Below are 27,007 nucleotides of genomic sequence, written 5' to 3'. Positions count from 1 at the left end.
AAATTTCAATTCTTACAACTAAGTAGGTAACTTAGATAAACCCCTACCATCACACATAATTTCTAAGGATGGAACAAAGTAGTCATCACAGATGTAAGCGAAGGCCGCGAACATGTACACGGCCACCAGTATATGGATGATGACAGCACCACCTGCCCGCTGCTTCTGGGAGAAGAGGCCCGTGGGGAACTGTCTGATGGCCCGGGGAGTACAGTTGGTCAGGGAGTTCAACTTCCGGGTGGCAACTGCAGAATTTGAAGAAAACAGTAAATTTAATGTTTGTTTCATTTTTACTCATGACATTTAAAATATCAAAGCAAACATTATATATACAGGTAATCAAATAACTTGCAGTTAATAATCAACTGATTTTCAATAAACTCTCTGAATAATGCAGCACACAATTGTATGTATTTGAGTTGTGCTTGTTATTTTTATTAACTGCAGAAATCATTACTTCCATGATTATCTCACCATATAATAATCTCTCTAAGTCTAACATACCTAGAGATCTATACAGTGTAAATAATGCATGCAATAAAATAAATGTCCTGCTGAATTTATCCTGTTTATTGTAGAATTATTATTATACAACATTCGATGTACAGTTGTATGTGACATAATCATGATATTATCAAATAAGCATTGAAGTTAATATATGTTACTGGGTACAGACCCTACAACGTGCTACTACACCTCAGAAACAAACCGTACCGTTCCATGCAAGAAGTGTACCGTACCGTGCAAGAAGCGTACCGTACCGTGCATAAAGCAAACCGTACTGTACACAAAACGAACCATACAGTACAAGAAGCGTACCATACCGTGCACAAAGTGAACCTACCGTTCATGAATAATTTTTAAAATAATTATGCAAGCCACGCCCCAAACTTGCAGTGACCAATTACAGTAAGTAATTTTTTTCATTTCTTTCGATGCAGCGCCCGTTAAAGAAGGATGGACAATAACCCTAGAGATTCAGAATATTTTTATTATGTACCATGCATCTGGACTTACATCATGTACATCTTTTAATATAAGGAAACTACTCAAAACTAGTCACAGCTTCAAAACAACTTGACAGAGTGTGAGGCGATTCCTTATTTGCTATCCATGATCGGGTTGTGCTTGACTAATTTTTTTTTTCATATTAAATGCTGCATCTTTATATTTTCTTGTACAATTTATAATAAATAAAAGTGAATTAAACACGTTATCGTTTATTTCTATAGCTTTTATCTACCCTATTCTTGTCTCTATGAAAGTTCTCGGAAACCAAGACACATTGAAAAATGTATTAGGATTCTGTGCTATTTTCCGAAATCAAGCCCTTAAAATCATTTTTTATTCATGTAAGTAATAGTTTTAGGGAGAAATGATTACAGATTTAGCAAAGAAAAAAAAAATTACGAACTAAATTGTCAATTTGAAACCGGACATGAAAAACCTCTCAATCACTCAAAAAAAAAATAAATAAAAGCGATGTATATACAAATAACATGTGTTGGTTTACACTCTTCTGACCAACCCAAGATGTTATCGCCAATATAACATACTGTCAAAAAGTTCGATCGCCACATTTTCGCATGGAATTTTCAGTTTAATACACGTGATCAAAAAAAAATTTTAAAAATCTGGATATATGTCAGAATTAATTTTTATTTAAAACATATTCCCATTTCATTTACTTCATTCACTGAAACCTGCAGATAAAATATGTTACCTGGAATTTACACATAAAGCCCAATTTAATCTTAAAGTATTGTCATCACACGTGCACAGGTAAAAACTTAAACTGTGTATATTGAACCGTATCTAATCCTGTTAGTCCAGATATGCCTACATTCACACGTGTATCAACAGTTTGCTGTCTTATATACAGCAAGTCTACAACAATGAACCAGTTTTAATCAGCAGATAAGTAGAATTTCATGTGCAGTCAGCTTTTCTTCTAGATCTTCGATAAAAAAGTTTGAGTTTGACAAGGAAACAAAGGGAGGAGGGTAGCACCCGACATTATTCGATCATTTTCAAAGTTTTTGAGGACATGCATGGCTGCATATTATTTTTTTTTCTACCTAATTGAAAACGGACTATTTATTTCTAACATTTTATAACATATTATTTAGTTCGGAAATCTTTCTTTGCAGTCAATATATATTATATACATTTATACATTGTACATGGAATTGAAGCTGTCTTAACCGTTTTCTTGATTGTAACTTCCCTTTAAAAAGCATTTTTACACATTGATGTAAAATTTATGTAAAAAGGAAAACAATTCCGTGCACAAAAATTAAGTAATATTTTGCACTAATTGTGTGCGCTTCCACCGATTACTTTTCAATATATTTTTCCTAGTGAGCCAAACACCTAGTAAGCAATCTATTAAAAAAAAAATTAAAATTCCTCGCAAATAAATATGAAAATAATGACTTATTTTTTATTTGTTTGATCATTCGGTCAAGAGAAAATTTTTTTTTTTTTTTTTTTTAAATGAAGCAACAGCGACAAGAACGTTACGGTAATTTAAAAAAGAATGGTAGACGAAATGAAAGCAGAGGGATTTATCAAATCAAACTCATTTGTTTAAAAGTGTGATAAGTGAATATTTAAAATAATAATTGTATTCAATTAGGAAAATTAAAAGTAAAAAAAAAAAAAAAACATATGTACGCTTTAATTCTTAAAAAAAATACAGAAAGGCCTTTATGGCGACACAACCAAATTTTTTTTTTCATCCTTGTTATGCTGTGTTTGTTGATATGTTCCATTTATTTCCAAGTTATTGAACCATAAGGTAATCATGTGTACAAAATAAGATAATAAATAGACAAGTAAAATTATTTTATTTTAAAAATTGAAAGTAGTTCATACAGAAATTAAATTAAAAAATATACAGTTAATAAGATGACTTATTACAGCTAGTTACATGTAATAATGAAAATAGAGCTGTAAAAAGGAAATATCTATATCAGCTTTAACTTAAAAACAACTTAATATTAAAAATGCTTGCGATACCGTCCTTCCATTTATATAAAATAAAGAGATTATAATAAAGAAATAAACGACTTTATGAAGTAGCCAATCATAAACTAAAGCGTACAGGCTCCACCCACTTAATTTACATACCATTCACCAAAGCGTACCGTTTACAAAACGAACCGTTCCGTGCAAGAAGTGTACCGTACCGTGCACAAAGCGAACCGTACTGTACACAAAACGAACCCTTCCCTGCAAGAAGCGTACTGTACTGTGCACAAAGCGAACCGTACCATTCACAAAGCGTACCGTTCCGTGCAAGAAGCGTACCGTACCGTACACAAAACAAAATGAACCGAACCGTGCAAGTGGTGTTCAGGGCTCGACATTAACTTTTTTTCTTTCATGTCCATTCGGACAAGTGACCAAGACATTTACTTGTCTGAACTTCAACTTCGCTTGTCCGAAAAATTTTCAATAAATATCTAATACTGTCAACTGGAAAACTAAAATAAAGTCCATTACACGTGACATGTGCTTGATTGATTCATGATGTTATTGATAAATACAACAAACACATTAAACGAAATTTTATCTAGTCTTTCTGGTCTGACAACAACATAAATGTCCACAAGTGAACCAAACTTCGTCAAGTTCATAAGTTCCATGCCTTTTCAGTAGTATGCAATTAGTGAACTTCGATCCCGATTGAATGTGAACTCACGATCACTATGGGGATCGAAGTCCGGTTTTTATGTACAGTTCCGTCTTGAAACTACCGATTAACTATCAACAGTCGTTTTTTTAATTATTTAGAGACTCCTATATATTAAAATGCACTTGTCCAATCGGACAAGTGCCCAGCAATATTCACTTGTCCGTAATTTTTTTCACTGGTACCGGACAAGCGGACAAGCGTTATTGTCGAGCCCTGGTGTAGTAGCACATTTTAGGGTCTGTATAACATAATGTAGTCTTGAAAATTTCATGAACTGTGACAATTCGAAATTTCACACAAATAACCATATAACATCTCAACATCATGACCTAGCTAAAAAATAGGAAGGTCATCCACATTTAATTATACTGGAAATATATGGATTGATCTTCTCTTGACAATGCAACCCTAACTGAATGAAAGAGGTGGAGAAGGAATTTGGTACATGGTTCCTGGATGTATTTTGACCATGTACAACATTTTTATCAATCTGATAGTGCAAAACAAAAAGCAACTTTCAGCTTTCATTAAAAACAATGAAAGCTCCAAGAAGCCTCCTAAAACATATTGCAACCATGCAATTTAAGAGTTCTTGACATACTATCATGGTAAAACTGAAACTAAAACTGAAAAGGATCCCGACAAGTATTGCTGAATTAAACCACAGAAGTACTGCATGTACAATTCATCTCAATACTATTACTGTAACGTAACTTATTCAGTCCCGTAATTATAATAGTAGAAATTACTTCTTTTCACATTTGAAAGATTTATTTATTATATATTACTCAGTACAAATGGGTGTAGCCTTATCAATTTCAAGAGACATTACTTTCTTTACAGACAACATACATTAACAATTGATCGTATGTAATGTTCATGCTTAATGGCCTTTAAGAGGCCATGGCCTTACAAATATCATCCCCTGATAGACACAAATGAAGAAATCGCCATACATATAGAATAAAGATTTGTGATATAAGGTTATGATTGTATGCAAGAGCAGGTTTTCATGGAAAATTAGGGATCAGACTAATATAACCTTAACCACTGTGATTAATCATCTGAATTTATCACATTTTTCCAGTTGACTGCAATACATGCATTAAAATGAATGAAAGTTTTCAGTGGGCACAGATTTTACTGAACCTGAACTTTGTTGTCTTTTTTTCAGTGCACATAAGAGCTATACAGACTAAGCTGCTGCTCAGTGGTGAAAAAAAAGTCAAATCCTGAGTTTTGTCAGACCCAAATTCAATTATCGCATGTGTATTAAGTTCTCTCAACTGCCACTGTGTGGTATAGGTTAATTGAAATAAAAATTTCAGATAGACATGTCACAGACTGGGTATTAAAGAAGTTTCCTTCTTAAAAATACTGCTTCGATTCCTCACCCCCCACCCCCACCCCCCAACCCCTTTCTGTCTTTTTTTTTTCTTAGGGGATTGGGAACCATTAGGCACAGAGAAATTGGAATAACATTATCAATATTAATTACATTAGTATTAATTTTGAATATATACAATATAGTGTGACAATACTCTGTTTTAAGATTAAAAATATTGTCTTCTTACATGTTTAAAATGTTATACACAAATCCTGCAGATGTTATTTTGATGTATTAAATTATATGTCTACATGTACATCAGATCATTAAACTGTAACTGATAGATGTATACAAATGATTTCTAAATAAAATGTGAAATTGTACCCTTCCTGGTTGGTACATATGTTAAAGGATAAACAGATAATCAAACTAAAGGAACACTTGTTTTATAAATTAACAACCTCTTCACAAAATGGTACACAACTGTAGTCATTCTATGACTGTATTTCATAGTTTGATGGGGGGGGGGGGGGGGGGGAGAGAGAAAGAGAAAGACAGTCTTTAATAACCTTTAACCATAGATCTTTCATTTTTACTCTCTCCTTTAGGCTTCTACCAACTTATCTATGGTCAAGAGTGTGTATTTGATAAACAGTCATTCATATGACGAATATTCTGGGTGAACAACGGACTCACAATACATCTTAAAGGTAATTCTAGAACTTCGTCTTAATAATATTTTTTGTTTGTTTGTTTTAGCTTTGTGTTTTGCTGTTTACTATAAAAAATAAATACCCAATTACCCATTTATAATAATTCAAATCATCTTAATAGTATAATCAGCCTCAAGAAGTTAATCCTAAGTAAATCCATATTAAAATTCTTGACAAGTCCTCCTCTATGTTAGTTACTAATAAACTTCTGACACCACTATAAAATATATAGTGCAAATTAAAACGCATGGCTTGAAATCACTTGAACATGTTTAATCCGCAGATTATGAAGGTCATTTTAATGTTCCACTAACTAAAGAATAAATCAATAAAACACCAACACTGCAGGCCCGCCTGATTATCCAGGAAGGTCAGAACAATTAAATCAATATATGTCAAAGAAGAACTTTAGTTTTATTGCCCTACAACTCTTTCTCAGTAAAAATATCTTCAGGAAATTAAATGAATTCATGCATAAGATCAGAACATTTGTCTTACTCATCAAAAGCTATAGGCATGTAAAAGTATTTGCTTGCAATCAATTCACATTGAATTATTGATACACAAGGTGGAAAAATATATATGTAATGGATATATGCTGAATACTGTTCTATATGTAAAATTATCAGACTGTTTGAGGCCCGCGTTTACTTTCCCTGAATTTTTTCTCCTTAACTTTTATTTTTAGGTTTCTGGACATATTAAACCTTGATTTCACTCTAGTTGTTGTTTTTTAACTAGTACTGTCCGATTTTGTTATCACTGCCGTCCGATAATATATTATTGGACTGCTAATTATTATTATCGGACGGCTACAGGTAAATTTTTAGACTGCAAGACCAAAGGCATGACATCACAGCAATGTTTTAACTGTAAAGAAACTTAATATTCATATTTATACTTACTGATCATGTTGATATGCAAAAAGGTCAATATAGTTTATTTTTCCTCGCACATTATGGAAAAGAAAAAAGGTTTCCAAAAAGTAATTGTAGTGAAACCCCAGTTAACAGGGTATTACTCAGACTTTCAATATCCCCCCCCCCTCAAAAAAATTTTTTTTTTTTCTATCTTCTTAATAAATCTTACTACACTAAATACTGATGGGATGTACATCCCACGGAATAAAGAACTGAACTGAACTGAAATTTGAAAATTATGAAAAGTCCCAGCCAAATAATAGGTTTGAGATTAAATAATACCCTGTGTTAGTTATTTGTTCCCCCTAGTTGTAGTGCAGGGTAGTAGATATGCCTCGAAGGACACAGAGGGCCATCTGGAACCATGATTATAAAAATGTTACAGTACATGAAGGAACAATAAAGAGGAGTACTGGTAATTATATATTTAATTCAGGAATACCATGCTTTAAGTATGTGTGATTTTGTATATAACTATAATGCAAGAAATAATACCCTTTAAGTTTGTGACAAAAAAAGTTGCCTTATTATATCAAAGACTTTTTCAGTGGTTGGATCTGCGAAGCTGAGGATCTGTCCAACTTTTATATATTCCCAGAGAGATACAATCCTGATGCTATAAAGTTGAGGGCAGACAGAAGACTATATAATCAATATGTACATTTGTGCTTTTAATTATCATACAGGGAATTCTACAGAGAAAAACACTGAGAGTGTCCTCTTGTCACATGTATCTTCCATAGTTTCTGAATCAACATACGTAAACTTCTGTAAACACAATAAATCCTTGATTTACTTTACAACATTAGTGATATATTTACGATAAACATAATTTGAGAGATATAGATATACATAAATATATATGTAAATCTGAAATCAATTATAAGATCCTAGACACTGTCTTATCTACCAATATATTCATGCTTACTATTTAATATACACTATCCAATATATACCAGATATGCTAGTAGTCATTTGAATTCAATGTCAGATTTGCAGGAAAATCTACAGGTTGGACACTTGCAAACTTGCATTAACTTAATATGAATTTTTAATTTGAATTTAAAGTGAAACTAAGTTTTTATAAACTTTCCCACAGACTAATTGTAGTGATGTTTGGTGCCAGTTGTGCTGCAAAATTTCTTCTGCCAAGTTTTGTGAGCATGAGACTGAATAGATAGCCCTATTCCACATAGAGTCAGACTAATATGACAAAATGTAATCAATCAACTATAATATTTTTTCTAATTGTCTTGACAAAAAGTGCCTACAGCTAGATTCTCATTCCCAACTGCCCAGCCCCCCCCCCCCCCCCCCCCCCAGCAGGGTAGGTGTTCAACTTACCATTCCATCATCAACTTTTGTTTTTAATCCCAAGAGTGTGATTTTCAGCTATATTAATTAAACATTGAGGACTGCTGCTTGTGAAAGATTGTTGTCTTTATGTACTAGAAAATTATAATGTACCCATAAATGGATCTCCATAATGACTTTTATTTGGGCATAATAGATATATATATAAATCTGTGCCTATTGATTAAGGTCAACAAAAATTTCTGTACAATGAAAACTAGTAAAAAAAAAATTAAAATTTTAAAATAAAATCTGCCTGCCCACCACAACTTAAAAATGTTGAAGAGAATCCAGCTCCATGAAAATGTGATCATGACAAGTATAAAGGGCTAACGAATTAGAAAAAAGTCCAAAAAACACCGAATAGGAAATTTTCAAACTCAAAGCATGGTAACTTTTGGAAAAATGCCTCAATCCACCTGAAACTCACAAACTTGATCCAAAGTCATCAATATAAAGACTCTTCCTTAAAGTCAGTTCAATATCTACTAGCACAGCAAAAAAAAAAAAATATCCAGAAAACTAATAATGATGGAAAGACAATGACAGTATGACAGATAGAAAAGGTAACACTATATGCTGCAACCATTTCATGGCAGAGGGCATAAAAAATCATTCTTACCCTAAGTCAAACCTTTCAAAATCTGCCAGTACCAAGTACTTTGATCCCTACTGAAATCATGATTATAATGGCCAAAATATTCGATGGAGAAAAATTTTAATAAGTAATAAAACGTAATATTTAGTTAAATCATTTCCACAAGGTACCTCCTATTTTTGTAAAAGTGCCATGTTTCTAATCTTTTTGAAAGCCTAAAAGTTTTATAAAACATTACAAGGAAAAAAAAATTTTCTTTGGACTTACTCAACATGTTCAATTCAACATGTTCACAAGCACTTGTTTCTGTGATAAAATTCACCCAGTTGAATAACTACAATACTTTTACTGGGTGGAATTTTATTACAGAAACAAGTGCTTGTAGTTTAATTCAATTTAAACATCATTTACTTAAACCATTGACTTCAATACTGTGCCCCTTATCTGTGAAATAGGTTTATAGTACACTGTACAGTATACTTAATGAGCGATGACTATAAATGTGCTACTGAAGTATAGAAAACCTACACGTGCTGATTTAATACTCAATATAAGCCTTTATCACAATGGTGTTTATAAAAATGGCTATAAGATCTACAAAGATTTATAGAATAAGCGAATAACCTTACAGTACACCTACCTATCGATTCCCAGGAATCGGCCTCCGAGAAAGCATCCGCTAGAGACCATGGCGATTCCAGACTCGAGAACCCTCGCACATCAACAAAACACAATAATATACACGTTGCTGTAATCACGGAACAGCCGACAAGGAGACGAATGTCGCCCTTTTTCATCCTGTTATCTAAACGAAATCAAATTTGTGGTATATTGTCCATCGTGTCCATTCACAGACTATCACGAAACAGCATTACCGCAGTTTATCGCCGACAAACACTTTGGACGAGTTCATTGATCAACCGAGGGAGGACAGCTTTGATCTGGTCTGTATGTGTATCCTTTATTCTTGTTAAACAAAATGAGTTAAATAAAAGCAAAACCTTTAAACTTTGTTTATTATTTTACATATATCTCTCTTAAATTTCAGTCATTAAAAAACTACAAAATATAAGTGTTGTGTCTGCAATTCGTTTCCGATTGAGATAGGTTTTCTTATCCCGGAATTCTAAATTTCGTCACTCGTGATTCTTTATGCTTTATTGCTTAATAAATTTCCTACTTGATTTGTGGATTAAAAAGGAAAAGATATTATATTTTCCTCATTTATTTATATTCTCAAGCTATCTTATTGGTTATATTCCTCCTTAGTTTACATGAAAATGCAAACTATGCATTTCTCTAAAAAAAATGTCAAATATTTATTTGCAATGATAAATATGAGAACTGTTCCTAATGTAAACAATGGAACAAATTCGAAATATATGGGATATAGCTTTTTTGCATAATTGCCCATATGATTGACGATTTTAAAGTAAGAATGATATAAATTATCCTCCAGATATCCTTACAAAATACACGAGCAAACATACTTCCAGAATACATATTTCATTTTTATTCCGATTTCTGAAGAAAAAAAAATTACTCAGAAATACAGAGTCTTAGTGCATGTATATTGAGAAATCTAACTTTGTAAAGGACGACAATAGTGTAATTTTGCACCAATCAGAGATTCTTAAAAGTTTTTCCAACGCAATTATGAAAAACAGAATTTTATAAACCCTCATTTTTGTTTTTAATTGAAGTATATTTTGTAACAAAATAATTACCGACACCAATTGCTTTAATTTCGTAATTAATTTATTATCTTTGATGAAAAGTAACTGTTTTTTTTTTATGTTTCTTAACTAATTTCCATAGTAATCACCACATCTTTTATGGGAACAGTACATGTACCATTAAAGCACTTGTGTGATTTTTTTTTTAATTACAAGGACATTAATGACAACCTCTCGTTGAATTATTTCAAGAAACTGATTGAAAAAGAACATAGACATTACCGGTGTATAAACTTTTTCTAAACCTCTCTGCTGGAGCGCATTCGGTACATGCCGTATATATTATAAAAGTGGTCGTGGGACATGGCTTGCTATTTTGAAAAGGTATCTTCAATGCTTTCAGAAGTATTATGGTAAAAAATATAAATAAGTCAGTAGGAATAAGTTGATAAAATATAATGAATAGAAAATTAAATAAATCCAATCGAGAAAAAAAAATACTCTGACACTCAATCAATAAATTTGAAAATTACTTTAAAGAGAGAGAGAGAGAGAGATAAGAGAGATAACTATTGTTCGACAGAGGCCTGAGATTTTTTCTTTCTGCAACATATTTGTCAACGTTTTAACTCTTTTAACTAGTGAATGAAACTTATAAAAGATGAAGATAAAAGGTAAATACAAGTTGAGATAACAAATGGGGAGGTACCTATTCAGAAAAGAAAGTATAAATCCCTGGAATATAAAGATATTAATGGCTGACCTGGCCAATTATTTAAGGATTATGAGCCCTATCGAATCGTGCTATAGTTCTCGGGATTATTTAGTGACGAATTGGTCGTAAACCGAAGAAGACAATGTTGCAAGTAAATGTTACTAGGGAAAGGTGATGCTTGAGATGGTAAAATTTTCAAGTGGTTCCATTATTATTTTGCAGAAAATATCCCTAGACACTCTAAGGTTTTGGTAACTTTCTGACAACTTTTAATTCATTAGCAGGTTATTTTAAAGGGCACTAACATATAATTTAACTGTCCTAAAACAGAAATTACTACGGGAAAAAATAATCTATGAAATGCAATATTAGACCAACTGACAGATCGGGGAATTGAAAGCGAAAAGATGTTCTAGGAAAATCATAGCAGATATTTAAAGCAGTGTTGAAAGCTTGATGAGTGTTTGCTGCACGTGAACTTGGAGTACTTTAAGTGCTTCCTATATCAATCACCCCATTTACAGAGATAAGAACACAGATACAGTGTTCTTCTCATCTGCTGCTTTAATGTCGACATTTGGTTCACTTTGAACAATTAATATAGCGAATCAACAATGGATTTTCTATTTCTGTATGTGGCTTTGATTTGATTTTTTTTTTTTCAATTATTACGAAAACTACTATCCAGAACAGTTTTTTGACTTTGCCGTAATAAAAATGCTACTGTAACGAGAAACATTTTTTAAAACGTCACTGTAGAAAATGGTCAGGACCTATTTCCTTATTAAAATAGACTTAGACCTTTTCCAGCATCTTTTTAATATCATCTTCGGAGTAATTGTGTATATATACAATCAAAATGTTTTTTAATAAAATAATTTTACAAATGACCAATGACAAGGCAAGTAAATTTACGAGTTCCATTTTTATTGAAAAAGCAGCTAGCTGTCAATGATGTCAAAAAGCCTGGACTTAAAGTTGTCGTTGGGAATGGTTGTATAAAGTGTTGAAAAGTCGTACGTTTTTTTCGCCAAACTTTGTGATTTTAAATTAAAAGTTCCTTGGAATTACCGTTATCTGATAAACACCACTTCTTAAATACATAGAGGATATTCAATGTTTTGTAGATGAATAAGGAATTTTTTCACGAGTGGGACAGAGTGTTTTGATATTTTCACGAGTGCGAAGGAAAATCGTTTTAATTTGCCACACTTCTGATATTCTCACACTGTGAGAATACCATTTTGATACCCTTTCACACTGTGTCGGAATATCACTTTTTTTCAGTAAATAAATTACAGTATTTCACTGTTGAAAATGTAATAAATTGTTGTGCAGTACTCCTGAAGTTTCTAATTCACTGTTGGTAGTATTTTGTTTATATGTAAAGAAAGAGGCTTAGTAGAACGTTTACTGGAACCAGCTACATGTACATATGTATATATTTTTGTTTGTAAGGATTTTTATGAAGTTTAGATACTATTATAGGCATGGTAATTCAAATTCGATTGTAAATATTAAAAAAAAAAAACTGGAAAAATGATTTTGAAGAATTTCTTCTTTAAAAAGGGAACTATACAGCTATTCATGAGTAAAAGTTGGATTACTTGCAGAACTAAATCCAAATTCTTTTAAAATACAAGTTAAGTAATAATCATTAATTACCAACAAGGCAAATTGAATGTTTCAGCTGGGACCAGTGCATATTGATTGTGTAATCTAATTCTTTTTTCACCTCTGAATTACTGAAGACAGAAGGATAGATGGTTTTCATATTGCCCCTCAATCGCTTAATGCGAGATTTCAACATCCATCCATTCTGACAAAGTGTAAAGGTCTTTTTTGTCACGTTTGGCTCATAGTCTATCTTCCACAGAATTCATAATATTTATGAAATTATGACGTCAATTGAAAGATCGTGGTTCCCTAAATTTTGGCCCTTAGAAAATAAGTGATTTAAGGTCCTCATTATTAGCCATATTTACGTCATCAGTAATGACGTGTCCAGCAGGGCTATAGATGTAGGGTAAAGAACAACATGAACACGTAGGAGGATTATGTTTTAGATATTCGATATCTAGGCACTTTTTTGTAAATAAAATGATTGAAAGCAATAGTGGATGAAAATCTGTAGGAAATACAAGGTGTGGATTTCAACATGAAATATAGTGGAATACAAGACTGGACCTTTTGCGATAAAGTTTATTACTAATATTTAATGCGTCAATTCCTTTGTTGACAAATTGAAGTTTGAGAAAATATGAGCTGCTTGAGCACTAACTTCTCTTCCGTAAAGCGTGGTGGTTAAAAAAAAAACCTATGATGCTATATCGATAATCACAGATCCAAGCCTGTATTCTGATGGCCACTGAATAATCCAAATATGGACTTTCCTGGACCTTTTGAAATAGATCATTTCAAACTTTCAAAGAGACGGAGTAAAGTGATGAAAACCTAAATGTTTATTTGCATATATAAGGAAGTACAGTATCGAGAGACATAAAATTGGTTTATTGTAAACCCGATTTTCTTTACTTCGCTTAATTATACGTCTCTGTGTGTTGTTAAAAAGTCACATCATATTCATATTGCTACACTGTGGACTTGAAAGATTCCCAACACTATCGACATTGTCATTGTTACCACATGGAAAGACCATGCTTAGTTTTCTAGTATATTTCTCGTTGTCTATGGAAAGGTTTACTCAATGATGGTCTATTAGAGATGGTTTATCTTTTCTAGAATTCCAAAGTTCACTGACGTCGCCCGCGTGGCGCACTGTTAAGAGCGTTCGCTCTAGAGTCGCAGAGTAAGGAGTTGATCCGTACATCGCGTGTTCGAATCCCACTGCTGGACGTGGTGACCGGTCCTTCGGATGAGACCGTATAAACCGAGGTCCCGTGTTGCAGTAGATGCTGGCAAGAAAAAAGATCACTCACTGCTATATGGCCCTGAGTGCCGAATATAGGTCAAAATTTGCAGCCATCCACCTTGTCTCCATATGAGTGAAAAATTCTCGCGAGAGACGTTAAACGATAAACAAACAAAAACTTTCACCGACAAAATAGAATGATCAGGTAAATTAAAGTGCTTGTAGAGAAGATACTAGCCCCGTTGATAAATTGAAATCTATATGCCCCGATATTTTTTTATTAAGTGAACCCTTGGTTTCACCAACATAAATATTTTTAGCCCACAAAGAGTGCATTCTATTCCAAGACAACATTAGAAGATTTGCAGATTATACACTGTATTTCCCAAGTTTTGTTAATAGAAGCTTTGTCGGGTATGATTACTAGTACAAGAATAGCTTGTTATCAAAACATCACAGGTTTTACAGTTTATGGCAGATTGTTTAGTAATATATAGATAATACGGGATCGGAAAAGGATTCATCAAATTTATCTCTACTAGAAACTTTACATTCTTTCAATTTTTTTGTACAAACTATTGGTTTTATACCTAGGAATATGAAGACCACACACATAACATATGTTTAATATCCTGGAGAATTATCCGAGGTTCACCAATTGAAATCTCTGTGTGTGTGTTTCCCCTTATAAACTAAAAAAGTGACACATTTTACAAGCCGACGCGTCTGCCAGTATCATTTCGCCATACTGTGTACTACTTATGAATGAATGAGTACCGAACTACAAGTACTCAAGTAACCTCGGGGACGGACTGTCCACAAGCAGAGATACATGTTCAGTGGTTAAAAGAACATAAACCATTGAAACAATACGCATTGGGAGCAGAGCAAATACGGACCTCTTAAAGCATAAGAGGTTGGATTAGGTGCCATGGAGGAGTAAGCACCCCCTGTCGACCGGTCATACCCGCAATGTGCTCCTTGTCATAATTTGGCAAACGGAAAAAAAATTGTAGACAATTCAGTGAAAAAATAACGACCTCTAACAATTTGTATGAAAAACGTCAGGCAACATTCTACAACGATAGATTATATTTGCTGACAAGGTCATTGTATCGACCATAGAATTTGCAAAATGTTGACTTCAAATGAGACTGTTGATATCCTTGTATCATCAAATTATTTGTAAATATCTTGCCTCGTTTTGAAAATTGTTCTTATGCAAAGCATGTTCTTGCGTATCAAATCAACAGGGAGGCATTAACTCCAAGCAATAGTACGGTGCCGCTGAAGCCCAGAAAAATATAATTTTTCGAAGGAATTAGATACATGTTCTGACAAATTGGATAATAGTTCAGACAAATGAGATCATAATAGTTCAAACAATTAAGTTTGTTCTTCGTTCGGACGAACAAGTATTTGTGTGGACAAAGAAGTTCTTCCTTCGGACGAATTAAATACAATCGCACTTTAGAAGAAAGTAGATTAAAATGTTTTTGTTCGAAATTGTTCGGATGAACCGGATATTTCCTTGGACATTTCAGCGAATAACATATCAGTCCGAACAGATTTGATGTTTCGTCTTTGGACAAAAATAATCATTCCTTTGATAAAGGAGAGCATCCAAAAAATTAAATATGGTAATGTATAAAGCATATGGATCAAGTGCACGCTGAGGAAGAGATAAGAATATTGAATCAAGTTTTTCTCTTATTGACTCTTTTCCTTTGCATGGAAGTGTTACTTGCAGTACATGTATGTTTTTTTTTTAAAAATCCCTCTTTACTTTTGCTTACCTTAATGGATAGCTCATTAACGCTTGTTCTTTCGTTTTTTACTGAAATTGTACCAAAAGTATTTAAAACATCATGTAATTCTTCTTAATACTTAAATTGTACGATGCTTTTGCTTAAACCCAAAAATATCGTGTATGTACACTGTTGAAATCATTGACTTCAAAATACATGCACTCAAACGCAACTTGATGAACCGGTAGATAGACATTATAAACACTTCTCTCTCTCTCTCTCTCTCTCTCTCTCTGGACTTACGCAAGGAAAAACAATCTTCTTTAAAACAATGATACATTTCTGAAAACAATTTGGAACCATTTTTAGATAGTATAGATTGAAGTCCCTTATTATATCAATTCATCAAAAAAGCCAGATCTTTGTACTCGAAAGATTTAATGAGACCAACATCGTCGTATCCTCATTTACCTCGAAGAGCATTTTGGCCCACGGACTTCTTGATTTATGATTCGTCCTTTTGTTTTAAAAGGATATTCTATTCAGTGCTACTTGACACGGATTGAACAGTAGGCATGGATGCCTATAATCGTTCTACACTGCGAGTCAAAATTTTGTTTATGATTTGAAATTCCATGTAGAATCCAAATCATTCTATAAAGTGAATTCCATTTTCAGCACTTACAGGTAAAAAATCTACCGGTATTACCATCATGTTTGTGGTAGCATCATTCTTTAAATGCTTTGTGCCAACTTCGCCTGAAATTGGCCGGGTGACTCAGTGTTCTCAAGAAGAAGTAAAACATGTAAAAAGTTTACAGACATGCAGACAACAAAAGGTGATCAGAACTTTCAGCACAGGTGAGCTAAAATGTATTAAAAAGACTAAATAAGTTTAACATGAAATATATGATATTTACTAATCCACAAAAACATCACTAGAAATCACAAGGATATCTTTCAATCTGAGTACAGTTTACAGGAATCAAATGAAACCTGCATGGGAAATTATGTTAAGATAAATTTTAAAACCTGTTCACTCTTCAAATTATAAAACAGTTTTTTTTATAATCATTTTTCTTTCCCATCAATCGTAAGAAAAAATTGTGCAAGAGATGGTTTGACTGCAATTTAAGAGGAGACAGCTTGAAGTTTTCTCATACAAGTTCAAGATTGTGATGTTTGATAAAGGATATGTATGTGAGTCACCTCTAGCAATAATCACAACAACGTGGATGGTACATGTAACAGTGTTATCTGAAAAAAAAAACTGTCTTCATAATATTCAAAGTTCATCCTATTGTATTTCCGCACCAGTTGCAACTTTAATTAGGTAAAGAACTGAACTTTTCCTAGGACGTGACATCTTACCAGGGGTGCATGCTTCCGTTTCATCTTCCTTTGTTTTTATTGTTTAACGCCCCTCTCGAGAAATTTTCACTCATATGGAGACGCCACCACTTGCCGGTGGAGAGCTGCAAATTTTTTTACCTATACTCGGCACTCAGGGCCATTGAGCAGTGAGGGATCTTTTTCTTGAAAGCACCTACTGCGACACGGGACTTCGGTTTATATTGCCTCATCCGAATGACCGGTCTAACAGTGGGATTCGAACCCGCGACGTAAGGATCAACTCCTTACTCCGCGACTCTAGAGCGAACGCTCTAACCACTGCGCCACACGGGCGACCGTTTCATCTTTGACTCTCACGTATACAAAGTAATCAATTCCCATGAAATTTTGGATCTCTGGGTATATAACAAACTTGTCCATTGAAGCTGAAAGTTTTTTTTAATTTATAAACCTACCAGATAAACATTTTTTTCCAGATCCTTTAGACCCGTGGGAACATCTCTCACCAAGTCATGTATGGTTTCATGATCTGGATGGATAAATCTTTCAGATGGAATCCCAAGAAGAAGCCTATTATCAGATTGTGTTTTTGAGACATCAAATTGACATTCAGAGGGGTAAGCTGATATGAAGTTTCCATAGTATTGTATATCAAAGGCAGCCAAAAAAAAAAAAAAAAAAAAAAAAAAAAAACACCTTTTAACTTTTGGGTATGGAACAATAATTTCTCAAACTTCTTTCTGCCCTTCCAATCTTGGAACATAATCGTGAAAATTTCATCACCATTACATGTAGCACTTTGTAAAAACCTTTTCTATATTATGCGGCAATCTAGCCTTCCATTCACGTGTAAGATAAGGTTGAAGGTGCTGTACCCTTACCACCATATCTCCTTCCATTACCCCTAGTTCCGTAATTTTTTAATTGATTTCTGAACCGTCTTTTTTAACACTGTTCATCTCTGTGATTTTGATAGCTATCATGATTCGTTTTGCATCTTGTCTTTTGAAGAAGTAATCTCCCTCAACAGGGATATGCTGAAGCAAAATGGTGGTATGCAGTAAAAATTTGTCATATACTTCACAGTTTTCACTTGGGGTCGTATTTTGGCTGACGCGTTTGCCTTTTTTTTTTTTAACTTAATTTGACTACAGAATGTCTCGTCTTCCTGATCAATACTTCTCACGGCGGGTGTGACTGGTCAACAGGGAATGCTTACTTCTCCTAGGCCCCTGATCCCACCTGCGGAATTTTTAGGGGTTCGTGTTTCATGCCCTGTTCACAAATTTGTATTTTTTGTAGATTTTTACGAAATCGATCACTGTTCGTTATCTTCACCTTGTCATCTTTGCAAACAGTTCACCTTACACATGTAACAGTAAAAGATCATTTTTCACTGTAATTATATTTCAAATCCATTATTTAAATTATAACAATCATAAAACTTTCTGAGGTTACATATTTTTAAACCTAGCATATTGAGTGATCGTTGTAATTAATTCTAGTATAAAATTTATTCCCGAAACATTTTTAAGGTTGATTTTGAAGATAATTCTTTATGAAAATAGATATGTCAAGAACTCATTTACAATTTATGAATATTGCACATACTTTACAGAGTGATCAATATATATATATATATATATATATATATATATATATATATATATATATATATATATATATATATATATATATATATATATATATATATATATATATATATATATACATGTATATATATACTAAATCGTGTGTGTACTTTCTTAAGCATTGAAGTGGAATGCTTGAAACACACTTTTTTGTATTTTTGAGACAATTTAAATTTTCAGATTGTTAACAAACAACCTATTTTCTTTTTATTTACAAAAATATACCTTCTCTAAACATCTAAAAAAATATTGCAAATATTTCCACCCTTTCAGTATTCGAGATATGTCTCTTCAGGTCACAAGGTGTCTCATATACTCTATTAAAAATTACAACTTTTTAGTGGCTCTAAAATCTACTTAACTTAAAAGACGGAAGTCTGACTAATTTGGTTAAATGTCATAAATTATGAAATCGAATATTTATCAAAGTCATTTCAGTTTTAAAAGACATGGACACTATTTTCTAAACATACATCGAATTTATTTGTCATTCTGTTCTTATAGCAGATATGGGAAGTTTTTCTTGTGACGTTTTGTCCCTTCTAGTTACGATATATAGCCTTGAAACGGAATACTGTCCTGATCTGTGCGAGTGTGTTTCATCGGATGTGTGCCAGGGAATCTATGTATTCTGTTATTATAAAGGACTGTCTACTGTCCCAGATAGATATCCACGAAATACATGTGAACTGTAAGTAGTGTGTGTAAGATAATAATTAATATACAAAAAAAAAAAAATCTCTTAAGTTTTTAAATTTAACTTTAATAATATACATTAAGATATTGTTGGTTAGTTGTTTGATGGCTTTACGTCCCTTCGAAAAATTTCCATCAAGTTGCAATTGGGACACCACTATAGGGCTGCATTTTAGACCTGTACCTGGCACCTTCGGCCGTTGAGCAGTGCGGAATCTTTTTCTTACCACCTACGAAGAACGCGGGGCTTCGATTTACACGGTCTCATTCAAAGCTCTTGTAAAAGGATTTGAACCCAAGACATAAAGTTCAAGTCATTTTTTACTTCCCAATTCTAGAACGAAATGATCTAACGACTGTTTCATGTGGGTAACAGATATTAAAGAAATGAAGCAAAACACCGTAAAGTGTACATATATATCTAGCGGGTTTTGAACTAAATGTTTAGAAAAATAAGACATAAATTGAATGGATTAATTTATTTCATTAGGAAATTTAAAAAAAGTTTGAACAACCGAAATGTGTGCAATTCTGGTATTGTAATAAATTTTATTTTAAGTTTTATAGTATTCTAATATATGGAGTTTAATTCTTTTTATTCTTTGCAAAATAAAGCATCATGCAGTTTCCATTAATTTGTTTCTTCAAAAAGGAACTTTAATACTTGTACTGTAATGCCATTTTTATTTCCATTTTCCTAAAAAGGGGTTGAAGCAGATTGAAAATTATATGTATACAGTTTATATAAAACATGTGCAAGATTTTCATTTTTTTCTTCTTCCTTTCAAACTTCAAGGTCCTTACCTCGGAATAGAATATCCAAGATTAAGAGGGAAGCCTTTGTTAACCTGACTAATCTGCAGAGACTGTAAGTATTTGCTCATATACACAATATATATTATTATTATTACGAGCTTTCTTATTGTCTACCAATCTCACAGACGGCGATTGAAGGTAGAAACTTAAAGGTTGATTTAACTAGATATATTATATATATACAGAGAGAGATAAAAAAATGATGTTCATAGCAATAGGACAGTGTTAGTATTATATTTGTTATAAATAATATTAAAAGAAGGATAAATAAAAACAAATTATAAAATAAATTATATTGACCCTTCATTTGGTTGTGCCCTGTTCAAAAAAATGCGAAGTTAATATTTCATTTGCAGTGAATTAATGCGAAATAAAATAATGCGTATTAAAATGCGTTAACACGACAGTAAATACAAAGTAAACTAATGCACATTAAAATTTATTTCTACAGAAAGGCTCTCTGAGTTAGACTATTATGACGTCTTTTGCAAATCACGTCACCTTATGCAAAGCAAGAGCCATTTGACATAATGTTTGGAGATTGATTAACACATCATTTCTTTGTTTTCCATTAAAAAAATAGTTCTGACCACGAACATGTGGTATTTGACTTAATTTTGCCGTTTAAGCAATCGTCAAAATCTATTTGGAATTAGCTTTGCTTAGCGGTCACACGGAGCTAATGCAAAGCAATTTAATACGCAGTAAATTAATTTGAATTAAACTAATTCGTATTAAATTCTCTGTGTGAAGGTTGTTCAAATTTATGTTGCAGTAGCTAATGTTTAATTCGAATTAAACTCTCCTTGTTTAAACTTTTTCCCTTATATACTCCTGAATGCGTCTGCTAAAATATCAAGCTGAGCATGATTTATTTGAATTGGACTTGTACTGTTTTTCGTTGGTTCCTGCAATTATTTGGATGGAAATGAGATATCTTCAATTGACAATCGGGCCTTTCTTGTATTAACCAAATTACAGTATATGTAAGTAAAACTACAAGGTTAAGTTGTTGAAAACATATACGAAATCTCTCCATGTACGATAAATGATTTAAAAAAAAAAATGAATTAAAATTGTCTTGTACAAAATTTATACAATTTTCTCCCAAAGCTTTCTTCTCACCCAGATCATTTAATTATCAAGTTTTATTTATTGATTTTTTTAAAGAAACAAATTTAACTTTAACCGTGCCCTTCTTAAGTTTGAATTTGTAAGAAAAAGTTGCCTTGCTTGTACTAAAGTAAAAAAGGTACCATGACTGCAACATATTTAAAATTTAAATATAATAATTATGCAACTGATTTTTATGGATACAATTAAATTAATTTTGAGCTTTTATTTGAATTAAATTTTATTGATATTACTGATTCCCTGTTTCAAATAAACGGTTATACATTAAGAAATGTTTCTTTCAAAGCTTAGTACATTGTGTATAAACTAGTATAAATGATATAATTGCGAATTATTTGGTGCGTCTAATAAAAACAATCTGTGTGAACTTAGATGGATGAAAAAAGATGGAAAAAATAATTTAAAAAATGAAAACATAAGTCTATATTAACAAAAGTAATAATTATTTTTTTTTTTTTTTTTAAAAAAAGCTTATTTATAATATATATACAAGGACCTATATTTAACTTCAAGTATGTAAGTCAAAATCCATTCCACTGTGATTACTCACTGCAAGGCTTCGTCCATTTAATACAAAAATATTTACCATATAACTTAAAATACACAGAGGAACCAAAATGCTCAGAGGAACGACGTTGAAAAATATTTCTTTAACAGATTTATCCTGCGCAAGTATGACAGATTTCAAATTATACACTATATGTCACACTTTCAAGAGTTACCTTGTTAGGAAGCTAAATCATAATCCAGTAATTTAGTTTTGTCTCAAATTTAAGCGCTTTTGAGAGCATAAAACAGAAAATATAAGCATTTATAGGGAAAAAACCTTTAAATCTTCATATTTTGCACAATATGCAGGATTTCTAGTTGCGATTTTATATGTTTGATGTAAGCTGCTGGAAAATGAATTCTTTGCAACCCCTTCTCCTAAGTATAGACTATTTTAAAAAAAAAAAAATGAAATGAAATATATGGAGATAACGAACAGTATTGAAGCTCAGAAGTCCATTAAACATTACAAAATAGGTGCAGAGCAGACACGGACCTCCAAAACATCAGAGGTGGGATCAGGTGCCTTGGAGGAGTGAGCATCCCCTGCCGACTGGTCACACCCGCCGTGTGCTCCTTGTCATGATCGGGAAATAACGGAAAAATCCGTCGACAATTCAGTATGTAAATAATGGCCTAACAATAAGTATGAAAAACGTCAGTCAGCATTTGACTCAATGATAAATTGTATTTGCTGTCAAGGTCATTGTATCGACCATAGAACTTACGAAATGATGACTTTAAACGAGCACAAAAAGCACATTAAATATTCTTCATATTGATTATGTAATTTATATTCATACAAAATTTTGGAAGTATTTATGGATAAGCTAATAGTGTTTTACACAGAGTTGTCGCTCCTTTACTAACATTTAACTCTATCACTGCAATGAAAATTGCATTGCTCTATAACTATGTCTTGATAAACTAAGGTGTATCGGTACATAATTTTAAGGTAAATACAACAACAACAGCAAAAAAGAACAAAAAAAAAACAAAAAAAAAAAAAACAACATATTTTGAAAATCTCATATTTAATGCAAAATGAAGAAAACCATATATTATATAGAGTTTTTTTCCCCCTATATTTGATAAATGAAATGTATCCAAATTGCCTTTAATCTCTCAAAATAATGTTAACTTATGCATTCTTGGCCTTTTGTTTAAAATAATGATGAATTCATATAGGATCGACATTACTTTTGGCATGATTTCAAATTGATTTTTATGAAAGTGTTTCATTTTCTAGTATAGATTTATTACAGCCATAAAGTACGGGGGGGGGGGGGGGGGGGGTGTAAGTATAAATTCATTATCACGTCATAATGGACCTAGCATCGTATTTGTAGATCTTGACCTTAAGTCGTTTAGACATTTCTAAATACTAAAAGATTAATTTATATACTAGTAAGTTTACGATTGCATCAATATTCCTGAAGGACGGTTAAAGGTTTCTTAAGGAGGGATTCTTCTCTGGTTTCCTACTAGATGAAATATTCAAAGTATATTTGGTTATATGTCTTATATAATTAGATGTAAGAGATTTAAAAGATCATATTTTTCTTTCCTCATCATAATTGTACAACATTAAATAGAAATGGTAAACTGAGTTTGAAATCTAGCAGGGACTATATTTTTGGCGGAACGGCGGCGTATGAAAATATCTCCTTTTCTGCATCTCAAAATTACTAAAGAAAAATGAATTTAGTTAAAAAATTTTAAACAATCAGACTAAAAGAAAATTTCAAATGTAAGTAAAATTAAAAATAATGGACTGAAGTTTTGAAATATATCAAATTAATATGATTTTCCAAACAAACTACAATTTTGTTAACTTTTAAAAGCTTCCGATCTAAGTACAGATTTGAGCCAAAATCCGTAAAAAGTGTTTTTTCTCGCTTAGTAAACGGTCAAAACTTTTTGTTTTTATATGATTACTTTACCATATATGAAAATAAGAAAAAAATTAAATATACAAAGCATAAAAAAATAACTAATATATCCTAAAAATCTAAGAAAAACAGAGGAAATTCGGATTAGCCAATATCTATTTTAGTAAAATTATTAATGTCAATTTGGTAGTATCATCTGATAGACCCTATATGGTTATATCTTTTTATGAAAAAAGAAAAAAATTAATCTTTTGAAATAGAAGTAAGCATTGCATGATTGGCAACAGTATTTTTTTTTCCTAAGGTCAAGGAAAAAGATAATAACCTTGACCTGACCTTGCTTTTGAAATAAACCGATCAAATTTAATCTAATTGATTATATTACTTAATGGTAATGTCTTCTTGAATCTATGAAAATTTCATTAATTTTTAAATACAGGAAATATGAGAAGAATCCCTCCTTAAATATAATTACCCATGCTATCTATTATCCTTAAAATATTAGCATGAATGTCACCTTTTAAAAACAATGTTTCATCTTGATGAATTTCCTGATCAAGGGGCAAGAATTAATTATAAAAATATATGATATATATTTTTTTTTAAAAATCGGTATTACTTTTAGTGTCTTCATTGTCCTCTTTTCCAAAGAACGTGAATTTATGCGTTTAGCGTTGTAACATATATCAATGTTCCATTGAAAAAGAAATACATATTATATTTGTTTGCATCTGTAATTACAACCCTAAAGAAACAAGTAAACAGAAAAAATAATTTGCATTCTTCTTCTTAACATAATCCTGTAGATATAAATAAATGAATATAAATAACATTACTGTTAATCAAATGTGGTTAGTAAATTGTATAATGGGCAGCTGTGAGGTCATTCGAAACATCACGCTCAACACAACACATTACATTTTTTAAAAGTAATGTGATTATAGGCCTTTTTTGGTAAATTAAGGTAAATAACCTGTTTACACAAACCTAAACACTTATCATACAGTTAAAAGTATGAATGTTAAAGGGAAATAGGAAAAGAAAATGCCTCGTTATATTTTATAATAGTTACGGTGTATACTGTTAATAGATGAATATTTAGTCAGATAGCATTACGCCGCCTGTCTCATTTTTTTGGCTAAAAATGGTGTTCTATTATATTTGGTTCACCCTTCATACATGTACATGATTTCTAAATCATGAAGATCACAGATACAAAAAAAAACCAAAAAAAAAAAAAAAAACCAACGCTTATAAATTTTTAAACACAGTAAAGGTTTTAGATTTCTGCATAAAAAGCACATTTAGGACCAAGTCTAGATGGATTTGTGATATTTGATCTGGCAATTGCTTTGATCAAGGTAATTCTAATTTACATGTATGTTTACTGAGCAAAATATAAACTGTAATTAAAGAGAGACTTCAAACGCACTATTCTACAACATATTCAAGAGGTGGTGATAATGAAATGTTGATTTCAGAAACTCAAAAGAATTTTTGAAAAAAAAAAAAAATCAAAAATTAAAAGCATCAAAATATAAAACTTTTCAACGTTTTATAGATTCATTTAAACTGAAGAGCTTGCTTTTGAAATCGTCGAAAACTGCTTCCTCAATAAATTGAACTCGTAAATTTCCATCTTGTGATTGGTTATCTACAAAATTACTTGGTTAAAAATCATTCTGATTCCATTCACAAGTAATCTGATTGATATTAAAAAATGCTGGAGTTCCTCATTGAAAATTATTATGTAGTGTTTGGAAACCAGGACTTCAAAACATCTGTTGCAATTCCGATTATCACTTACTGTGCTCCTTTGTCTGCCGACCTGTTTTTATATTTCTATGAAGCAGAATTTATTCAAAAGCCTAAACATAAAAGAAAGAAAACTTATCAATAAACAATAGTTACTTTCATTTATGTATAGACTTGATATATCCAAGCAAACTCAAAATAGCAGACCCAACAGAATCTACTACTTCTGTTTCAAATTTCGATTTACTGACAATAGATGATGATGGCCAACTAAAAGTATGACAAACCTTTCCATCGTCAACTGACCTTATTTTATCTAGTTATATTTACCTGCAAAGTGTGTTTATGTCTCCCGAATGATTCGATACACAAGAGATGGTCTGAGTGCTATAAATTTTAAAACAGAAGTAGACTACTAACACATAAGTTGATGTTATGTGCAATTTCAACAACCGTGATTAAAGTCAGCATTTTGCAAATTTTATGATCTTTATAATGGCCTTGTTTGCAATTACAACTTATCGTTGGATCGTATCTAGTCTGACGTGTTTCATACCAATTGTTTAACCACTGTTTTGTACTAATTTTGACTATGGATTACTCCGTCCACCTGTTCAATACATAGGACCTACGGCGCGTAATACAGATCGACAAGGGATGAATACTCGTACTACGGACCTGATCCCACCTCTGGTGTTTCCAGGTGTCTGTGTTTTTGCCCTGTTCACGATTTATATTCTTTACTTGATTTATGAGTTTGATTCCTGTTTGTTATCTTTACCTTTTGCCAAAATTGGATAGCTGTAAACCATCTTCTCCATGGGTCGTTTAAAGTGGTGGCCCCGCCCCAGTAAAAAAAGTTTTCGCCATAGTACCGCCACAGTAAAAAAAAAAGTAGCACCACAGTAAGATCATCGTCGATTAGGAACATAAATGTATAAATTTACAAATTTATAAATGATACTCTCAATTAAGTACAATTGTTTTTAGTTTCTAATGCTTAATTGTAAATTTACTCCGATTAGGGCCCATGGATTGACTTTTGCAATCAATTATCTTCTACACCCTCGCCGGACTTTATTCATGAATGAAAAGAGACAAGCAATTTGTTTTCACACTTCTCAGTAATTGAATATGATTTTTTTTAAAATACCAATTAATACTAAGCCTTATTTTTATAGATAACTATGTCTCTAAAATTGTGTGGCGCTGTGAGTCATACATAGTGCGTGTATCGTTCTCGTTTAATGATGTAATGTTCTATAATTACCGAAAGATCCATCAAAAATCGTATTTTGTGACTTTAAACTGCTGAAGTGCTTTTTAATTTACAAATTCTCTGAAACTTTAGTCAACTGACACCAATAGTTGCAAATGTATTGGGAAAAGTTTGATTATGTGAGCTACCAGAATTTCTTCAAATTTAAATGTAACTGAAGACGTATTATTTACAGTTTGTAAACAAAATAAGTTTTTAAAATTTGTCTAACACTTGAAATAAGTTACTTGTACTATTATTGTCAGATTGTATTAACTTA

At 32.1% G+C, this 27,007-nt stretch overlaps 1 protein-coding gene and 1 pseudogene across 1 annotated transcript in view; both read right to left on the bottom strand.

Moving 5' to 3' along the window:
- Positions 1–9,486, bottom strand: part of LOC133186632 (probable sodium/potassium/calcium exchanger CG1090) — a 30,164-nt gene extending 20,678 nt beyond the window's left edge. Inside the window, exons 1-2 of the mRNA XM_061321866.1 lie at positions 9,252–9,486; positions 48–245 (exon numbers count right to left, since the gene is read on the bottom strand). Coding sequence (XP_061177850.1) covers positions 48–245; positions 9,252–9,408 — 355 coding nt within the window. The 5' untranslated portion in view covers positions 9,409–9,486. The remainder of the gene's footprint in view (positions 1–47; positions 246–9,251) is intronic.
- A 7,206-nt stretch (positions 9,487–16,692) lies between these two features.
- LOC133186993 (uncharacterized) lies at positions 16,693–18,321 on the bottom strand (annotated as a pseudogene).
- Between the last annotated feature and the right edge of the window lie 8,686 nt (positions 18,322–27,007).

This window comes from Saccostrea echinata, unplaced genomic scaffold, assembly GCF_033153115.1.
Source record: "Saccostrea echinata isolate AGI-Se365-2 ecotype Australia unplaced genomic scaffold, CSIRO_AGI_Sech_v1 ptg000014l, whole genome shotgun sequence".
Lineage (NCBI taxonomy): Eukaryota > Metazoa > Mollusca > Bivalvia > Ostreida > Ostreidae > Saccostrea > Saccostrea echinata.
Note: the sequence above shows the minus strand (reverse complement) of the source record. Positions and strands in the feature narration are given on the sequence as shown.